The sequence below is a fragment of the Pituophis catenifer genome, unplaced genomic scaffold, assembly GCF_029215685.1.
Source record: "Pituophis catenifer annectens isolate HBS135680 unplaced genomic scaffold, rPitCat1.0.hap2 SCAF_1, whole genome shotgun sequence".
In the NCBI taxonomy this organism is placed as follows: Eukaryota; Metazoa; Chordata; class Lepidosauria; order Squamata; family Colubridae; genus Pituophis; species Pituophis catenifer.
The window spans coordinates 240576947-240596607 of NW_027256881.1; the positions used below are offsets into that span (position 1 = coordinate 240576947).

General features: G+C 37.0%; 1 protein-coding gene across 1 annotated transcript; it reads left to right on the forward strand.

Moving 5' to 3' along the window:
- The first annotated feature begins 9400 nt into the window (after window positions 1-9400).
- Window positions 9401-19287, forward strand: CIMAP1A (ciliary microtubule associated protein 1A). Its single transcript, XM_070957343.1, has 6 exons — window positions 9401-9509; window positions 12496-12693; window positions 13720-13821; window positions 14590-14711; window positions 17391-17528; window positions 19210-19287. Exons 1-6 carry the CDS (start codon window positions 9401-9403, stop codon window positions 19285-19287), a joined length of 747 nt encoding a protein of 248 aa, XP_070813444.1.
- Window positions 19288-19661: the final 374 nt, after the last annotated feature.

Here is a 19661-nt window from a genome sequence, read left to right on the forward strand (position 1 = left end):
TAATAATAAATGTTACTGGAACTCCATGTTTATAAATTTAGTCAAGCTAAAATTAATAGTATTAAACTGGTTCTGTTGGAGTGTCCTCAATTCTGAAACATATAAATTATGAGATTTAGATTTATTTATTTGGAATTTTTAATAGAATTTATTAAATTCTACAGAATACCCAAAGTCCAGATAGTTTTCTTGCCCATAGCCTGACAGTGATTTAAATATGAAATAGGAAGGGTTTTACAAATATTTTTAATGCTTATTCTACTTCCCTGGCATTCAAATTTTAACCTTCAAAAATTCAATTTTCCTGTCATTTATAGTAAATTGTCCAAATAAGTAGCTGTCCCTAGCTGATTGTGTCTCAACTTGAAAGGTTAAGTAGGATCAGACTCAGACCTGGTTAGTGCTTGTAAGAGAGTCCATCCCAGAGCCGTAAACTAAAATGTCCTGGACATGACATGACAATAGAAAACCACTTACAATTGTTATCAAGGAAACTTCATCAATGGGTCTATGAAATCTCCAGGCATCAAGCTCAATTCGAAGGAAATGTAATATTTACCTTTTAAAGTGAGTTACAGTATGTGTACAATTGTACTTATTCCAAAGGCATACTTTCAACACCAAATTACATATGTGCTGGTGTACATGGTTACTATCCCCCCCATCCCCCCCCAGTTTTTTGTGGATAGGACACATCATATCTGAATAAGAGAAGAAGACTTATGGCTAATTATTAGGGATCCTCTGATAAATTAACTCAGTATTCTGGGTTCAATAAGTTTTAGAAATAGAAAGATTCAATATGAAAAGAGTTTCAAACTATTTTCTTAATTATGCATAATTTGCTCTTTTTTCCCTTCAAAATTAGTTTTCTCGATCTGTTCAAATGTTGAGACTATTGTAATGAAAGGAATCTTCCATTCGGACACTGAATTGAAGCAAGAACTTTTAAAGTACACTAGCAATGGTAATGCCATCAATGCAGCGTTAAAAATGAAATACCATGTCTCCAGGTTTTCACTTGTCGAAAAATATGCCATTGTGACTCTCATGGTAATTATATTGATATGTTATTCTTAGTTTTGTTTTTGTTCTTTTGCAATTGAATCTCAGCACTAAGGAGTTCATATGATACGTTTATGACCTATATATAAATTTCTTATGAGGACAATGAGTTATTCTGGAAATCCAACAACCACATACTGAACAAAAACAAAGAATCACACAGGCTTCCAATGGTCAAAAATCATGATTTCTGAGTGCAGCAAGCTGTAGTCCTCTATTTGTGACTGAATTACAGCCCTGAATTATAGAAGAGGGTTCAGAAATATATCCAATATAGTTCACAGGATTTCTTCTTTCAGGGAAGGGACACTTTTAAATAATTCTTCTGACAAGGAGAAATAAACAGTTGGTGATAAAGCAAGATTGCACTGACTTCATTTTCATCTAGCTGATCTCTAATATTTAGCATCACCTAATATTATATACTGGCTGGAGTTGTTAGCAACTGAAATTCAACAACACTTGGTGAACTATAGGCTGCCTTTCCTTGGCCTAGATTATTTCATGCTATTGTTATATCGTATAAATACAAGTAGATCTGTGATTAACTCTTCCATGCTTTTTTACAAATACAAAACAAAGGTGAAGGCTATCAAATAGAGTATGGAGTAGAATTTAATTTCCGGGGTCCACTAACTGGGTAGAACTACACTGACGCTTCCCAGAATTCCTCAAAGCATAACTAAGACTGAATCCATATTGTAACTCTGAACTGAACCTCTTTTCAACTGTTAATATCTTGTATCTGTAAAAGCTGTCATCCCACCTCAAATTCTTTCAGACTCAAATCCAGCACACCTTCCTCATGGTTTCCACATTGAAATGGCAGTTACCTATTTTACATCCCTTGCATTCCTTCTCTTCTTGCCCGATAGGTAGGATTCAGGACTACCAAATCTTCTTATAAAGTGACCATCAGTAGGCATTTGCTGAGGCTTTACATCCTAACAAGGATTGACACTCTTGGCCAATTTGTTGGGACTCCTGGCTCAGTGGCCTTTTCCCTTCTTGCTCTTCTCCCTGTTCACATTAGTTAATGGAATAATACATCCATCTCAGGATAATGTTTTATGGTCAGCAAGAAAAACATGACCACTAGTATGTCCATCATAACATCCTTAATACCACAAAGGGCCACGATGCTCCTATGACCTTAGATGAAGATTAGCCTGAGTATAGTATACAGACTTCGGCAGACATTTGATATTTCTATAAGGCTTTAATTGACTCAAAACATTGACTTCTGCACTTAAGCTTATTTTTGTTCCATTTATTTACTTTCAGATAAAGATTTTGGGGAAGAAGTGCTGATCATCTGAGGAATTTGAATTTTCAAAGAAAAATATAAAAAGCCTATAATTTAATTACTAGCAGTAATCAAGAAATACTGAAAGAACACTGGACCCTGTCACCTTGAGCTTCTATAGACAAAGAAGTTCAAATTTTCATGTATAAAATGTTCATCAAGAATATTCCAAAAGATTTAAAGGCCTTGTTTCATTGAGCTCATTGGTAATTTTAAAGTTCTGTTTTATGATTACCTGACAAATGCTGTTGCTTACTTTTATTTAGTTATAAGGATGCCAATGAAATTTTTATTAGGATAAAAAAGAGCCTTTGAATAAAGGCTTAGCAAATTCATAAAATATCATTCACAAAAATTAATAAAGCCTATTCAAAACAATATTATTATTTATATGTGTGTATAGCAAATTTGTATGCGATTCAATCCTAATAACTCTTGACAGCTTACATAAATGAAACCCACTGTAGAATAAAAACCACCCTAATGTAAACATTCAAATTTAATACAGAACACAGATATTAGGAAAAATATTAGTGAATATTATTGTTTTAAGGAGCGCTTTTTAAAGACCTCCAGAAACAAATCTTAATTTATGCTGGCAGATAATAGGCTTCACAAGTGTGCTATTATCATGGGGGGTGGGGGAAAAGTTTTCTCTTGAACTCACGAATCAGATGTTTTCTAGATACACAAACTAATTTTAGGCATTCATCTCCCTACGGTTAAGGCTTTAAATATTTTGTGCTTTATATTGCAAATACATTATAATAATACAGTTATCACTACAATGCAACATCATTATATATTTTAGCCATTTTTGAACTTGCAGTGTTCAGGAAGTTATATTTTATACCAACTGGCATATTCAGACCTCTTTAAAAACAAATCTATGCAAAGCAAAAAAACAGCAATTTAGCCTGGATTATAATTAGGATATAAAAACAAAACAAAACAAAACAAAACAAAAAAACCAAACCCATCAAAAGTGAAATCCATCCTCTGGAACAGAACTAACCTTATTGTAAAGTATGAGCTAGCAACAATCAATAATTAGCATTGGCTAAGTTTTCTCAGTTAATACTCTCAAATTATGCACTTTCCCTTTTACAAAGTATGCAACCTCCTGACTCGCAACTGACTTTCAAGGTCAGTTGTGAGTTTCTGTCCAGAGTCCTCAGTTTCTATGTTCAGTGCATCTCCATCTGTTAGGGTAAGTCTTAACAGTCCATCTCATGAATTTCTGGGAACTTGTAATATTGTTAACTTCAATTGTATAGAAAACTCTTGTCTTTCTAAGCAGTAGCCTATTCATGCTGTAAGATGTTCAAAATAATAATTTGGGCTCTATGACTATTTGTGAAATTGAAGTAAAAGAAAAGCCTCCAGCAGAAAGAAAGGGAAAAATTCTTGGTGGGTTTGATATCAAAAGTCAACCTCGCCAGGCATTTGTCTATATCAAAAGATTCATCGTATTGACAATGCTGTCATCCATTCGTTATTTGGAAACTACTCATAAATGAAGAGTTTCCACTAGCAGTGGCTTGTTTAAGCTCCATCTCCATATTAGTCATCAATATATCATTTCAAATATCATTTCAGTCCTACAATACTGCTTTACAACTCACAGTCTACTGATGTTGGATGCTTAAGGAGCAGCCTATGCACTGGAAAAATTCTTGCCCCACTTCACCTTGGGACTCCTCTGCTCCTGTTCTTGTAATGCCTTAGGACAGTTATAAAAAGCTGTCGGGTTGCTGGAATACCAGCATTATAAATTGCAGGTATTTGAAGGACAAGACAGTTTTGTTACCATGTTGACCTGGAAGCTTTTGAGGATTTTCAATAAACATATTTACTTTTTTAAACAACTTGTCTTCCTGTGGTATAGGGTCCCTTCACATTTTCTCTGGTATATTTTGCAGAATAGAAGGCCAATACACAGAACTAGCCTTTTTTTTTTTTTTTGTGAAGTAGCGAAGAACTGTTTGTTTGATTAGTGCTCAGTGAAATCTAAGGGGACAAGTACATCACTCTATTCTTGGGCATTTTGACCTGATATCAATTATGCACTGGATGAATAGTGCATGATAGAGGATGACAACTCTCTTTCTCTGCTCAGCCATTGGCCAGAAAGGGTAAGTGCTGATTGTCTGACGGTGCTCTTTAAACTCTAGATTCATAAAGATGTAGACCTGTCAATGCAGATAGCATTGTAACATCCAAATAAACTTCAAATAATCCAAAGCGCCCAAATCACTACCAAGAGTATTTTAAATTGAGCTGAAAAGAATTAGCCAATGGAAAGTCTGATGATCTGCACAGGGTGAATTCTACTTACCTTTACTACTGGTTCGCAGCGGGGCTGCACGCGCACTCTTCTGCACATACGCAGAAGCGTTTTGATGACATCAGGGTCGGTGGGCGGAGCCTCCCGCCGGTTTTACTACTGGTTCTATAGAACCGGTGTGAACTGGGGACAACCCACCACTGGATCTGCAGGACCACATCTTTTCTCACACAGTTCAAGCTAAAGACTGTCTCTTTGTAAGCAATAGTCATTCTCTGCAAACTGCTCAGCTTCCAAAGGGAGGTGGCTGTTGATTGTACTGAAGCCATTTCTTGTCTTTGGTGCTTTCTATTAAAGATCTGGGCATTTCTCCATCCAACACTCTGTGGGTCAAATGGGTTGGTAAATCTTACTTCAGGCAATTATGTTTCCATGAATGCCTTTCTCCAAACCATCATAAAGTTAAAACTTTCATTATTCTTTTGGTATTTAAGTCAACATGGAAAATAAAGTTCTCTCATTTTTAATCCAACCTGGGTGAGCAAATACAGGTAGTCCTCAACTTACACAAAGTTACAATGGCACTGAAACAAGTGTTTTTCACATGACCAATGCAGCATCCCTGTGGTCACATGATCATAATTCAGATGCTTGGCAACTGACTCATATTTATGACGGTTGCCGTATCTTGGGGTCATGTGAGCACCTTTTGCAATACTCTGACAAACAAAGTCAATGAGGAAGCCAGATTCATTTAACAACTGTGTTACTAACTTAACAACTGCAGTGATTCACTTAACAACGGTGGCAAGAAAGGTTCTAAAATGAGGCAAAACTTAACAAATGTCTCGTTTAGCAACGGAAATGTTGGGCTTAATTGTGGTCACAATTGTGGTCAATTGTGTAACTATTGTAAGTTCCCTTTCTTCTCTGTTGCCTGAGACAAAGTATTAGGAAAGAAGCAGACTTGGTTTCTTCCAATAGCTATGTGTAGGAATGCAAGAATAACCTAAGATTATTTTACACAACAGGCTACAGTAGAAAGTGAGACTGTGTCTTTAGATACTTATATGTATGCACCAGATTCAGTACATTAGACACAACTGAAGATATACAAAATATGTGTATCTTTTTCTTGCATTTGTTTAATAAGATACAGGTTTCCACTGTTACAATTTTGGTAACCCTAGTCTGGGTTAAGAAAAGAGAATTCCTCTGTTTTGATCAAAATATACATTTCCATTCATACAATATATAAAAATGCAAGTGAGTTTCATTTTTGTGAGAACCATAAATTTGTTAATATTTTATTTGCTTTTGGCGGAAGGTCATCTTAAGGGATAATAACATTATCTGTTTCAGTATATGTAATTTTGTATGGGAAGTATTGCTTACATGGTTCTTTGTTCTTTGACTAATGATCACCACATTCCCAAAACTATCTTTTATATATATAATCCATATGGGAACCCCATGAATCGAAGAGATTAAACATACTATTACCTGCATATTAAATACAGTTTTGTGAAGACTGTTTTCCTCTAGGCTTCTGAAAATCTCTAGATAAAGAATATCAGCTTTAACTGAAATAAATATGATGATTATTCAGAAGGAGAATATCATATGTCTTATTTATTTCATATGTAGGCTAGTCCCTAAATCCTATAGTCATCTTTTGGCAGAAATTAAAAGAAGTGACTATGACTTCATCTAAAGTAGCATTTTAGACACGTCCAAAGATGTACAGAGTCCATCCTTTTTTAAGTCTGGAATTGCAGGCCATCATACTGATATAAATGCTATAAATTTTGTGAACCTAGCTCTCTGAGCTTCAAAGTAGTTGGTATGAATTTATCAGTTTCTCCCCACCATCCTTTCCTCACTCTATAATCTTGTTGTTTTAAAAATAAAACAAAATGGACAAATGTACTTATTCAGAAGTGATGCCAAATGAAAGAGTTGTAGCTTTAGCTGCCAAAAGACATTACACAACTTTCCTTTCTTAATGGATTTTCTCTAGGAAAAAGAGAAAGAAATGGTAAGGAAACACAGAAATAATCTAGATGAAAAACAATATATTTAGACTCCAAGCAATTTTATTTATTGGTGTGAATTATTGCCCTGTATTTTCAGAATGTGTTGGTCTAACAGATTTTCACCTCCAAGGCAAATAGTATTGGAAGAAATTTGCCTAGGAAAATATAGGTGTGTGTGTATATGGGAAGATCAGTGCCTCACTTCCAATGCAGCACTGACCACCCAAGCCTCTCTTTTATAATATAGAAAATTACATTAGGAGACCTAATCATGGATCTCTCACATATATAGATTGACCCTAATTCCTGACACACAGTCCAGACTTTCCTACTTGTTCTTTGGGTTCTAGAACACTAAGTACTACTATGAAAGGCAATTGTTTGTTTCTATGACACTTTCATGAAGATTCTTCTTACGCCCTCATGGAGGGGAGGGCAAATCCTTGCAAATAGAGATGGGTCCTGACTGGCCAGCATTCCATCTTCTCTCTGACCCATCCATAGCCTGTTGAACAGAAGTAAGGAAAGATATAATAGACAAGAAGGTTACTCATATACATCCAATATCCCAAGGCGAAAGGTGAGTTAGCGTTCGATTGTTTAAGAAAATCCTTATATACCTCATTTCTCTCCCATTTCTTTTTATAGTGTAATTAGTTTCTATGAGTCCTTAGAAATTAATGCCAACTTGAAGCTTGATATGGGTTATAAGGAACTGCAGAATACATCAATTTAAATAATGAACCAAATAAATTACCATATGAACAGAGGGAGGCAGATTTCAAAATAGCCTAAATACTGTCTTCAGATTAATCACATACCAGGCTTCTTTTTTAAATCCCTTAATTAAGCTTAGGTTTAAGCTCCCTTTTCTTTCTAGTAAAAGAAGGGCAGCTCAAACTCTTCTTTGCATTGTCTTCTTGGTCTTTGGTTATCTTCTATAATTACACATCTCTCTGTGCCCCTTAAACTGATAAATCAATGCAGCCAAATGATTGGCTTTAAGAAAAGCTGCACAGTATCTTTTAATTGTTAACGTTCAGATCCTTTATTTGGGAGCAAGTCTTGTATAATTCTGTCAACCTATTTATGTATATATGTATGTAGGATGTTTATATGTATATTATGTATGTGTTTGTGTAGATATATATTTTCTCTTGAGAGCAGGCAACAGAATTTCATTTTTAATGTGAGCCAGTATGCTCACAGTAAAAAAAGAAAAGAAAAAAAAGATGAAGTTGTCTATCATATTTCTAGGTTAAAGGCCTTTTGTTAGGAGCCAGCTTATGATCCATTTGTTTAGTTTGATCAGTGCTTAGTGCTGAGGCTCTTAATGACATTCTTTGTAACAAATTTATTACCAGTTTTAACTTAGTATGCCCAATTCACATTTAGGACCAAACTGATCTGTCCTTATAAAATTGTTTGCCAATTTAACAATTGAAATGTGTTAGAAACCTGTTGAGTTTATTAAAATATTCTATAATAGCCTGAGCCTTTTGATTTATGAGTTGAATGAGAGACTGTGTACTTCAAAAGTAGTTCAGGCTAATCCAGAAAGTCTTAGCAAACATCCATCCATCTGATGAAGTGAGGGGTACTTCATGAAAACTTATGCTTTTTAATAAAATATGTTAGTCTGAAAAGATGCTACTAGACTCCTGATTTCTGGCTACCATAGATCTGAACACATCATTCCTCTTACAATGTCTGCCAATCCTATGAAATATAACCAAACAACATTTTGAAAAAATAAATTAGGTGTGTAATCTTAAATACTTGTATAGGCGAGTTCAATCCAGAAAAAATCAATATACATTCTTCAGGAGAAAGTGTTTAGGAGTCAGCATTTGGTGACAAATTTATTTTTGCCCAATACTGGAAGACTTGAAAAATCTTGTTGGCGACAGATTGTAATGGAAAAATCTATCCACAATATGGGATTGCTAAAGATCAATAGTGACTTGATACACAATCATTTACTCAATCAAAATTCTTTTCTCCTCACAAAAGTCTACCACGACTCTTCCCAATGCCATTGCTGCTTCCTATGCCTTTTCTGCTTTTAGGGGAGGCCTGGTGATACTTTCCCACTAAGGGTAGATAGAAAAGGTAAAAACAGAAGAAGACAGGGATTACAGGTAGTCCTCAACGTATGACCACGATTGAGCCTCCAATTTTTGTTGCTAAGCAAGATAGTTCATCAGTGAGTTTTGCCCCATTTATGACATTTCTTGCCACAGTTGTTAAGTGAATCATTCCAGATGTTAAATTAGTAACATGATTGTTAAGTGAATCTGGCTTCCCCATTGACTTTGCTTGTCAGAAGGTCGCAAAAAATGATCATGTGACCCTGAGGTACTGCAACTATCATAAGCACATGACAATTGCCAAGTGTCTGAATTTTGATCACTTCATCATGAGGATGCCACAATGGCAGTGTGAAAAAGGGTCAGAAGTCACATAAGTCACAATTTTCAGTGCTGTTGTAACTGTAAATGGCCACTAAATGAATGGTGATAAGTCAAGGACTACCTTAAAGTAGGAAGTAAAGACCAAATGTTTTCTTAGCACTTGTATGCCAATAAAGCAGAGAAAATGCAACAAGGCTGTATAAAATATAAAAGGAAATATCCAGTTGGTGTTTTAAAACATTTGTTCTGTATTCATTTCTTCATTTCTCAGGTTTTGGAATAAGTATCCACCATGAGCCAAGGAGGTTGGATAGGAACATGGAGGCCTCATCGTCCAAGAGGCCCAATCATGGCCCAGTATACCAGTCCTGGCCCCAAGTACTCCATACAAGGAGCAACAGGTAAATAAATAGAAATAAAAATGTTCAAGACTTTAAAATATAGTCAGTGTTTTGTTATATATTTATTTATCATTGCCATTTATAGCAGACCCCCACCCAAAAATGTCTTAGATAACAATGTAAAGCATCCAATAATAACAATTAGTAGAACTGATTTTTTTAAAAAAAGAATTCAACATGAAAAGACATCACAACATACCCACATGTATTCTCTTTTGGCAATAAATTTCTGTAATGATTTTCTGCACATTTCAACAGTGTGATCCCTACCAGTTAGTGCCTGATGTGTCAATATAGTACTTGCTTGATGCTGATATTTAATGTTCTACACTTATTATTTTTATAGCTTTTTAAAACTGTAATACTGTTTTTGGTGTTTTTTCCCCCTGATTCAAGTAGAATTTAATTTCAGGGCTTGGGGACCTCCTGAAAAATCATCCTCTCAAACTTCAGGTCTTGACATTATGTTAGGAACATCATAACTCTTAAAATCTAGATCAGCCACCTCCACTTAATATCCTCCAAAAGTGATGAGGTTGCAACACTGAGAATTCTGTCAACACAACAATAGTTGGCAAATGACAAACTTTTGAATTGGAAGCACTTAATCTTGGTTCCAGATTGGTGATGCTGTTGAGGGTAGATCTGCACATCCAAACTGTGCCAGCATAAATCCAGACTCCTAACTGTTTCCCAAGGGCAACATGGATGAGGCCATCCTTTCCCTGCCCCCCTACCCTAGCCATCAGGAAGATAACCTCAGCCATCTTGTGCTGCACATCAAAATTTTTCAACTTGTATCAGCACTGGCCATGCTGCCCTGTTTATCTGTTGTGCTTCACTTCATTGTAGACAAATATTGCATTCTAACTGGCCATGAGGTGCTATAGGTCACTTGCTTTCCACAACCATCTTGCCCTGTGCTGCTTAGCTGCCTTCCCCATTTCTGAACTGCTCTTCACAGATGAATCCAATTCGTCACTGGAGTATGAAACTCAAGAAGCTTTTTTTCCTTCTAAGTTCACCAACGGAAGAGTAAAATAATGGGGGATTATTAAATAAAGATAAGATAAATTGACAAGAGTTTTGCCAGTTTCCCCTTCTAGCCCAGGTGACAGGAAGAATGGTAAAACAATGGTGTTTTCTCTTTAGGTCTTTTTTTTCCTGCTTTATAACCAACCCATCAATAGAAGCCCTTAATGGGAAGTTGTCCATCAATGAAAATTACACATCCTCAAAGAAACATTCATGTAAAGGGAAAAGGTTTGCTCCTGCTTTCCTAGCATTGGTGGGAAGGATAAAAAAAATAAGAGGATTGCACCACTTCAGGGCCACGGGAAACATGGTCCAGATGGAATACCAAAGACTTCATTCTAGCCAAAATTGAAGTGAGGTTGAAATCGGGAAGTTACTTTATTGAGCCATTTTTATTTTCAGTTGGTTTATACCCAGAAATCAAACAACTTTTCAAACATCATTTGGGAAAAGCGCCAGCAAAAATAATGTCTTGGTAAGGCCAGACTTGGAATATTGCATCCAGTTTTGATCACCGTAATGTAAAAAAGATGTTGAGACTCTAGAAAGAGTGCAGAGAAGAGCAACAAAGATGACTAGGGGACTAGAGGCTATAACATATAAATAACGATTGTTGGAATTGGTTATGTCTAGTTTAATAGAAGGACTAGGGGTGACATGATAACAGTATTCCAATATCTAAGGAAGGATCTGCCACAAAGAAGATGGAGGTCATAGCACCTGAAGGCAAGACCAGATGCAATGGATGGAAACTAATCAAGGAGAGAAGCTACCTAGAACTAAGAAGAAATGTCTGACAGAACAATTGATCAGTGGAATGGCTTGCCTCCAGAAGTTGTGGGTGCTCCAACACTGGAAGTTTTTAAGAAGAGATTGGACAACCATTTGTCTGAAATGGTATAGGTTTCCTGCCTGAACAGAAAGTTGGACTAGAAGACCTCCAAGCTCCCTTCCAACTATGTTATTCCATTAATATCTAGACCAGGTTTCTTGGCTTGGCACCCTACAGATGTATTTCAATCACAATTCCCAGCCAGAAGGAAATTTTGGGCGTTGCAGTGTCAGTACATCCTGACAGTTGCTAAACTGGGGAAAAATTAGTTTTTCAGAACAGAATCCTAGGTTGCCTCTCATTTCTGTATTGGATTATAGGATATCAGGAGACAGGGATTACAAAGTTTGTGTTGGTTGTTATCTGAAGAGAAGATGCTAAGATGATACAACTTAATGCGAAATTTCTGAATACTAAGTCAGGAATCTGATTACACCTTTTCTAACAAATTTATTATTAAAAGGCATAAGCTTTCATGAACTGCACCACATAAAAGCATTGGATGAAGCTCACAAGACTTATGCCTTTAAATAAAAGCCTGGTGGCTCAGCAGACTGATAGCATTTTGATTAACACCAGCTGTCTGCAATTACTGTAAATTCAAATCTCACCAGGCTCAATGTTGACTCAGCCTTGGTAATACAGTGGTTTAATGCACCCTGTAATTAACACAGCTGCCTGCAATTTCTGCAGGTTTGAATCTTACCAGGTTCAAGGTTGACTCTGCCTTCCATCCTTTCTAAGGTAGGTTAAATGAGGACCCAGTTTGTGGGGGCAATAAGCTGACTTTGTATAAATATACAAAAGTATGAAGGCTATTGCTTAACACATTGTAAGCCGCCCTGAGTCTCCGGAGAAGGGCGGCATATAAATAAAAAATAAAAATAAAAATTGTAAGCCGCCCTGAGTCTCCGGAGAAGGGCGGCATATAAATCAAATTAAAAAAAAAAATCTTAGTTAGAAAAGGTGTTATCAGACTCCTCATTTTTTGCTACTACTATCTCTCGTCTAAGGGTTTCTCTGACTGTGGTTGGGATCTCCTTGCAAAAGGAAGATATTTATCATTTTAGGGGGTCATACTACTATAAAGTTGACATGATGCAACTCTTTTCTTTCCAGGTTATGTATCGCACATTCCCACCAAAAGGAAAGCGCCTGCCTACAGTATGTATGGTGCAAAGCCTCCATCTAGCAAGGACAATGTTCCAGGTCCTTACTTTGTGCAGGGTACTGTGACTAATAGAGGAAAGAAGACTGGTCCCTCTTATTCATTAAGTGGGCGAACTGAAACAAAAGTGGAGACTACCCCTGGTCCCGGTGAGTAACAGACTTCGATCCCAAGTATATAAATCAAGTGGATTGCCTCTTCTAAAAGCTCTGGTTTTGAAAGATTCTGGGTGGTTATATAGAAACAAAACCCTGTTATCACCTGTACAAGAAAAGGAAGTGATGTTATCCTTCGCAGTTTTATCATGCAGAACTGTTTTCAGTTAACAAGAAGGCTTTGTTTAAAAATAGATCTTGGTGCTTGAAGAACTGACTTCAACGTTCAGAAAATAGTCACCTTTAGATCAGATGTGGGCAGTACTCAAATCAATCAATCAAATAAATAAGCAAACTAGTGTACCTAGATTATAAGAATGGGCATGAACAGCCTACTATTTGTTCAAAATGTGAATGTTCAGATGGACAAATTGATCACGTTGACAAGATAACTTTTTTGTGTACACACACATACCTCTCCTAGCTTATTACTTTCAATGTTTTTTTCTCCTCTATATTACTTCTAAAGTTCTAACCCTGTTCCTCTTTGCAAGCAGAAAAAATGGTGCAAAGATTATATTTTATCCTGTAACTAACTTGGCTTATGGTGGCCACAGAAGAGGTTCATGTCCTAGCAACAATACAGAAGTGATTTACCATTGCTTCTTCCAGAATGGTTTTTTTCCCCAGTATCCTAGTTCGGCTTACAGTTCTGGGATTTCTTGATGCCTTAAACACAATTCCCAAAGCCATTCAAGAAATGGCCACTATATTTTTAACGGGGTGGGTGGGGGGTGGGGGGTCACTCAATAATTAATCGTATCTGAATTATTTACTTTATTTTCTGGAAATTTGAAATTAAATCAAATTAAATCAAATTTATTTTTTTGCTCCACTCCTGCCCAATTTCGCGAGCCAACCCTATCTACTTTTTTAAAGTGTGGTCTCTGATCTAACCTCAAAAAGAAAGAACAATACCTGGTCCTGAATAAAATTGCTCAATCCTACTTTAAGACATACAAGGTACAATGAAAATTAAGTTTAAATCTAGTTTTCAGCAATGTTGTCTGTTTTTCCTAGCCTGTTACTCACCTGATAAGGCAAAAAAGGTTATCTATAAAGCTTCTCCCATGCATTCCATGGGATATCGAACTCATGGAGGAAAGGTGGATAGCACACCAGGTAAGTCTGATTCCTTCTGTTTGTTGTTTGACTTTGCTATTGTTTGAAGGAATCATAGCCAGATCCTGTTAATTCACAATTCAGAGCAATATCATCTAATAAACTGGGATGCAGCTCAGTTCCATGCAGGTTTCCTTGGAGAAAAGCCCAACTGAATTTGATTAAGTGTAATTGAACCGAAGATCATAGAATTGTGATTCTTCCCACTACAAAAGATTTTTTTTTCTCATTGAGGTAAGTTTCAGTTGTGCCTATCTCTGTTGCACTATGCCTATCCACAATTTATTGGACCAATTGTGCAGCTAGAACATAAACGTGGTGGGAAATTGATTTAAACAAGAACAAGAACAACAACAAAATGGGCATAGCACAGAAAGAGCCCTTCATACCTTTTTAAACAATAAAATTCAGAAATTGCTTTTGGACATGAAAGTATTCAAAAATCAGTTGTGATGTCTTGTGATAGTTTGACAATCAAAGAAAAATACTCAACTATTCTCATGAACAACCTTCCATAGTCTAATTTGTGGGTTCAATTTTCAGAATTCCCAATCAGCAATGCCACAGGAAAGTTTATTCGCTGAAAATTCTGGGAACTGAAATCCTGGAACATGTCTAGAAAGTGCCAGAAAGTGGAAGGCTGTTATTCCCAAATCCTAGTCTAGACAAACCCAAAGTAGCACTTTGAAAATCAGTGATTACCAGTCTCTTTCTCCAGGATTGCCAGAATTCTCACTCTTCATTTTGGTAATATTCACATTTTTCCAGGTCCTAACAATTATATGATTCCAGAGGTCCTTGGACCACACTCAGTGGCTACCTCAGGCAGCCCTTCCTATTCTATGACAGGAAAGAGTAAGCTTGGACGTTTTGATGAAGACCTTCACAAGGTAATCTGTGGACTCAATTCTTATTTTGTTGTACCAGACTTTGTAATTTCATTACCACAATGGACAATCTGGAAACACATTTGGCTTTTAAACCCAACATTTGTGGTCTTCTGCTACTTACAGTTGGGCAGCATAATGGTTACATTGTTGAGTTGCACTTAACTCTTACCATTGTCTCTATCTTGATGGAGTCAAAACTCCATCCAGATGACTAATAGAGGAATGATAAAAAGCAGAAATTTGTACTTTATTCATTAAATAATTAATATGAAAAGTGGAGGGGGGGATTGTACTGGTGAACATATATAGAATTCTGATACTTTTGCAAAAGCAGCTGCTGGGTGAAAGTTTTGCCCAGTTACAAAATGGCTGTCCTACGGACATGATTTGCTAGATTGCTACCAGCTACCCCATCTCCTACTCCCTACAGGACACTTTCCATTGCATCTTCTTATCTTTTTCTGTGTGGGAGGGGTGGATGGTTAGATTTCTAAGCCGAATTCTGGACTGCAGCTGCTCAGCATTTTACTCATTTAAGAAAATGTTTGGGATCCACTTGAAGACATCTAGACACCAAGGAAGACATCTGGGAGTCATATATTGCTTGAGTCTTTTGATAAACAATCCACAACTGACTAAATTTGTACAATACTCTAAGTCATAACTCATTATTAACAGACATAGCTAAGCTCCGCAGGCAGGAACTTTATTTCTCCACTTCCTTCTTGAAGAATTCGGAATACAGTACTGTTCTACTTCATATATCTTGGCTATGCTCATGAATATTTGGTCAGCATAAACTCTCACGGGAACTGACTATTGGTTATTCACAAGATCTTGTCTGCTTGGAGGTGGGGGATCAGTGTGGCTTCTTTGGATATAATGGGGAGAAAAATGATCTTTCTCTGAAGTTGGAGGAAAGCACAACAGTTGTACAGAATTGTTTTTCAGTTTCCTTGGTTTACTTGTGTGGGATGTATTCTGTGTGGGATTTGCAGTTGTATTTTTGCATCATAGTCTCAAGGATGGGGTGCTAAAGGTAAAGCATTCCAAAGAGCAGAAATCCGACCTGAGCAATGTGTAGTGAAACACATTTTATAAGAGAAAAAAAAATCTACTTACAGGAAATACATGGTAGGGATAGGCAAAGCCTAGTACCTACATCCTACAAGGAAGAGTGCCAAATAGGTGCTCTGTGCTTGGGTGTCTAGGAAGAAAGGCAGAAGGAAGCAACCTGAGATTAGGAATATCATAAACAAAGAACAGGCAGAGGGATAGAAAATAGAGAAGAAAGAGTGCACAATTTTAGTTCTCTATCTACATTCCACTGCTCCCTGGTAGTCAAGTGAAGTGTTAACAACTACTTTATAATGCCTTGGTAAGGCCACACATGGAATACTACATCCAATTTTGATCACTTGATGACCAAAAAATGGAAAAAAGATGTTGAGACCATAGAAAAAGTGCAGAGAAGAGCAACAAAGATGATTAGGGGACTGGAAACTAAAACATAAAAAATAGTTGCTGGAATTGGATGTATCTAGTTTAATGAAAAGAAGGACTAGGGGTGACATGATAGCAGTGTTCCAATATCTCAGGAGTTGCCACTAAGAAGAAGGAGTCAAGCTCTTCTCCAAAGCACCTGAAGGCAGGACAAGAAACAATGGATGGAAACTAATCGAGAGAAGCAACATAGAACTAAGGAGAATTTTCCTGATAGTTAGAACAATTAACGTGGACTAACTTGCTTCCAGAAGTTGTGAATGCTTCAACACTGGAAGATTTTAAGAAGAGATTGGACAACCATTTGTCTGAAATGGTATAGTCTCCTGCCTGAGCAGGTGGTTGGACTAGAAGGCCTCCAAGGTCCCATCCAACTCTGTCATTCTGTTAGTCAGTAGATCATGAATTGCTGAAAAGTGAGTGACAGTGCATTTACACATACAATACCAACATGAGTCACCTAGAAGACTAGGATACTTAATTTCAAATAATTCATAGTTGGGCCAAAGTAATATTTTCTTGGGCTATCTAGCCCTTCAGTTATGCTTTGGGGCAGATGGGAACACACACACAGCATCTATCTCCAGCTCCTTAAAGTGCTGCTGTCTTTTCCTGAAATCAGCCCCATGGCCAAAGCCAGCATCCTCTTTGCCCTCGTCTCTGTTTTTCTCTCTCCTCCATCCTATCCCAACAGAACATAAACCTGTCTCCTAGCAATGAACTCTACGGCTAGTCTTTAGGTTACAGTGGCAATTGGGACCAAGATTGCAGTTGCTATGTGATGTGGCCGTGAAGAGGAATGTCATGGATTGCATCACTTAGCGACAGCAAATCCAGACAGTCTTAGTTGCGTTCAGATGTGTGGGTTGTTAAGCGGGATAACTGTGAGTGCAGGGAGGCTGACAGAAGGAAGACTTCTTTGCCTATAGTCTGCAGCTATCTAGAACTTTCCCCAATACTCTCAGATTGGTAGAGAAGCTGTATTCAATCAAAGAAGGCTAGATATGAACATTATTTAAATTAATAAAAAGCAGAAGGAACAAAATAATTCCTGACTATGCACATAACAATGATTCCTGAAATGTATAATGAGCTGCCCAGTTTTTCTAGAAGATGATATATGAGCTACCTAAGTTCCTTTTCAACTTGGGGCACTGTGTGGCTTTTCCTTTCTAGACCCCAGGTCCAGCAGCATATCACAAGCCCAGTGTAGAGATCTACAAAAAGAGTGCACCAAAATATACCATGGCTGGCCGACTCAAAGATCAGAAGACTGACAAAATGCCTGGACCTGCAGAGTATGAACTGGGAAAGGTGAGAAAATTATATTTTTTTTACAGAAAAAAAGAAAAATGTCCACCCACCTGAAAAAGTATTACTTAATTTTCATAAGGATTATGACATTTATTAGGGCTAAAATGTATGGAGGGAAGAATGTTGCATTTATTCTTGTACAATAGAAGACCGTTTCGCTACATACTTTATTTTTAAGAATGTGATCTTTTCCTTTACCCTGCAACATTCATATAATCCATTCTCATATTCCAATAACTTGTTACATTAGGAATGAAATTGGGCATTCATTCTTCCTAACTTTTATCTTGCCCCAGAAGAAACATCTGCTTTCTTAAAACTACAGTTGACTGTGATATTCAGAGTTCCCAACTGTAATGTAAGCTCTTCCCACAAACTAAGATAAATCTGTAGGTTTTAGCTCTAATCTAAGAAAAGTGCTGCAAAGCTTCCTCTGGTCACCCACCCCTTGTCCCATGCTGTCAACAAGCCTGATTATCTAAAGAAGGGCCATCTTATCGAAGCTGCGAAAAATAGACCAGTGTTTCTCAACCTTGACAACTCCAAGATAGGTTGACTTCAATGCCTAGAATTAGGTGTTGAAATCCAGCTATCTTAAAGTTGCTCAGGTTGAGAAATGCTGATCTAGACCTTAAAGTAATAGAAGAGTTTTGTAAAGCCTAGGTTTTTATGATCCAGACATGGTAGCTCAAGTCCAGGGCCTCAAAAGGAGTTATAGAGGAAAAAAGTTATTGAAGAAGGAAGCAAAGAATAGAAGAACTGACATTACAAGGATTGCTCTCCCCTTCTTTTCTACTGCCCTTTGACTAGTGCATGCACTGGAACTGGAATCCCTGGAGGCTCCAACAGCTTCTTCAACTGTTTCTGCTGATTGCTCCCTTTCTTCTTCTGGCTCGTCTTCTATTAGCTTTTGAAGGGATGCAGGGAGAAAGAATAGGCATTTCCCACACGACATTCCTTTTCAAATTATATCCATGGAATCTGAAATGGAGAACCTAAGGTTCCATGAGACTTAATGGGAGAATAAGGATAAAGAAAAAACCTCTTCACTCAAATGCAGCTAATTTTCTAACATTACAGTGCTCTGGTTTCTGTTCAGATAGTATATCATCAGATGTGCGCCTTTTAATTAGAGGTTTTGAGTTTTTTTAAAAAGACAAAAATTTTTGCAGCCTGAAAAAGTCTGTAGTCTGCTGTACTGCAATATACCTCCAGGGATTCCATTATCAAAGCTTCAGAAGACCTCTAGATGGCAGCAAAGAGATATAGCCTAGGCATATAAGAAGGATACTCTTACCTGGCTAAGTGGGGGAAAGGTATCTTCTGGGGCAAGAAGTTGAGGGTCATGGGTGGCTGAAAGTCAGAAGAGACCGTCATGAGGTTCAAGCCTACAGCTGCTGTATCAGTAGGAAAGTAGTGGCTGTATGTCCTTTTCTTGGCTGTAAGCAGTTAAAAGTCAGGATTGAGGGAAGGGCATAGTATTTGAGCTCTCTCTCTTGAGGACCCCATCTGCTAAATGGGTCTTGGTGTCTACCACTATGTTTGCTATTATAAACAATATTTTTCTTATTCGAAGAAAATAAATGCTATTAAAATGTACTAATTTTACAGTACAAAAATGTACCAATAGTCAGAAGACACGTCAATTTTGCCTTACCTGTTTTCATCCTCCTATCTCTAGATATCTTGTGCTCCTGTAATCAGTTTTGGAATCAGACATTCTGATTATACAACCCCTGTGATTGTGGACGTTTACTGACTTTGTCCTCTGTGCAGAAATCACATTGGTTTTTCAACTTGTTTTTATATCATGTTGCTCACGTTTCAAAGCTATCTATTTTTAAAGCTTCAAAACCAACTAACAACTGTTTCACCATGTTTTATAACCACCTGTCTGGAAGGACTATCACAAATATTCAGTAACTAGTTATTGTTTGAGACTGACGTTCTAATCTCTCTGACAAAAAGAATGTGCCACAGCCACCTCTTGTGATGAAGAGAGCCCAAATTTTGCCCTGCTGAATATATGCCTAGATTCTTGACACTAATATAGAGACCATGGTGTCATTTTCCAGAAATTGAAATTAGAAAAATTTTATATTATATATTTTTTTCTAAAAACCTACTTGGATT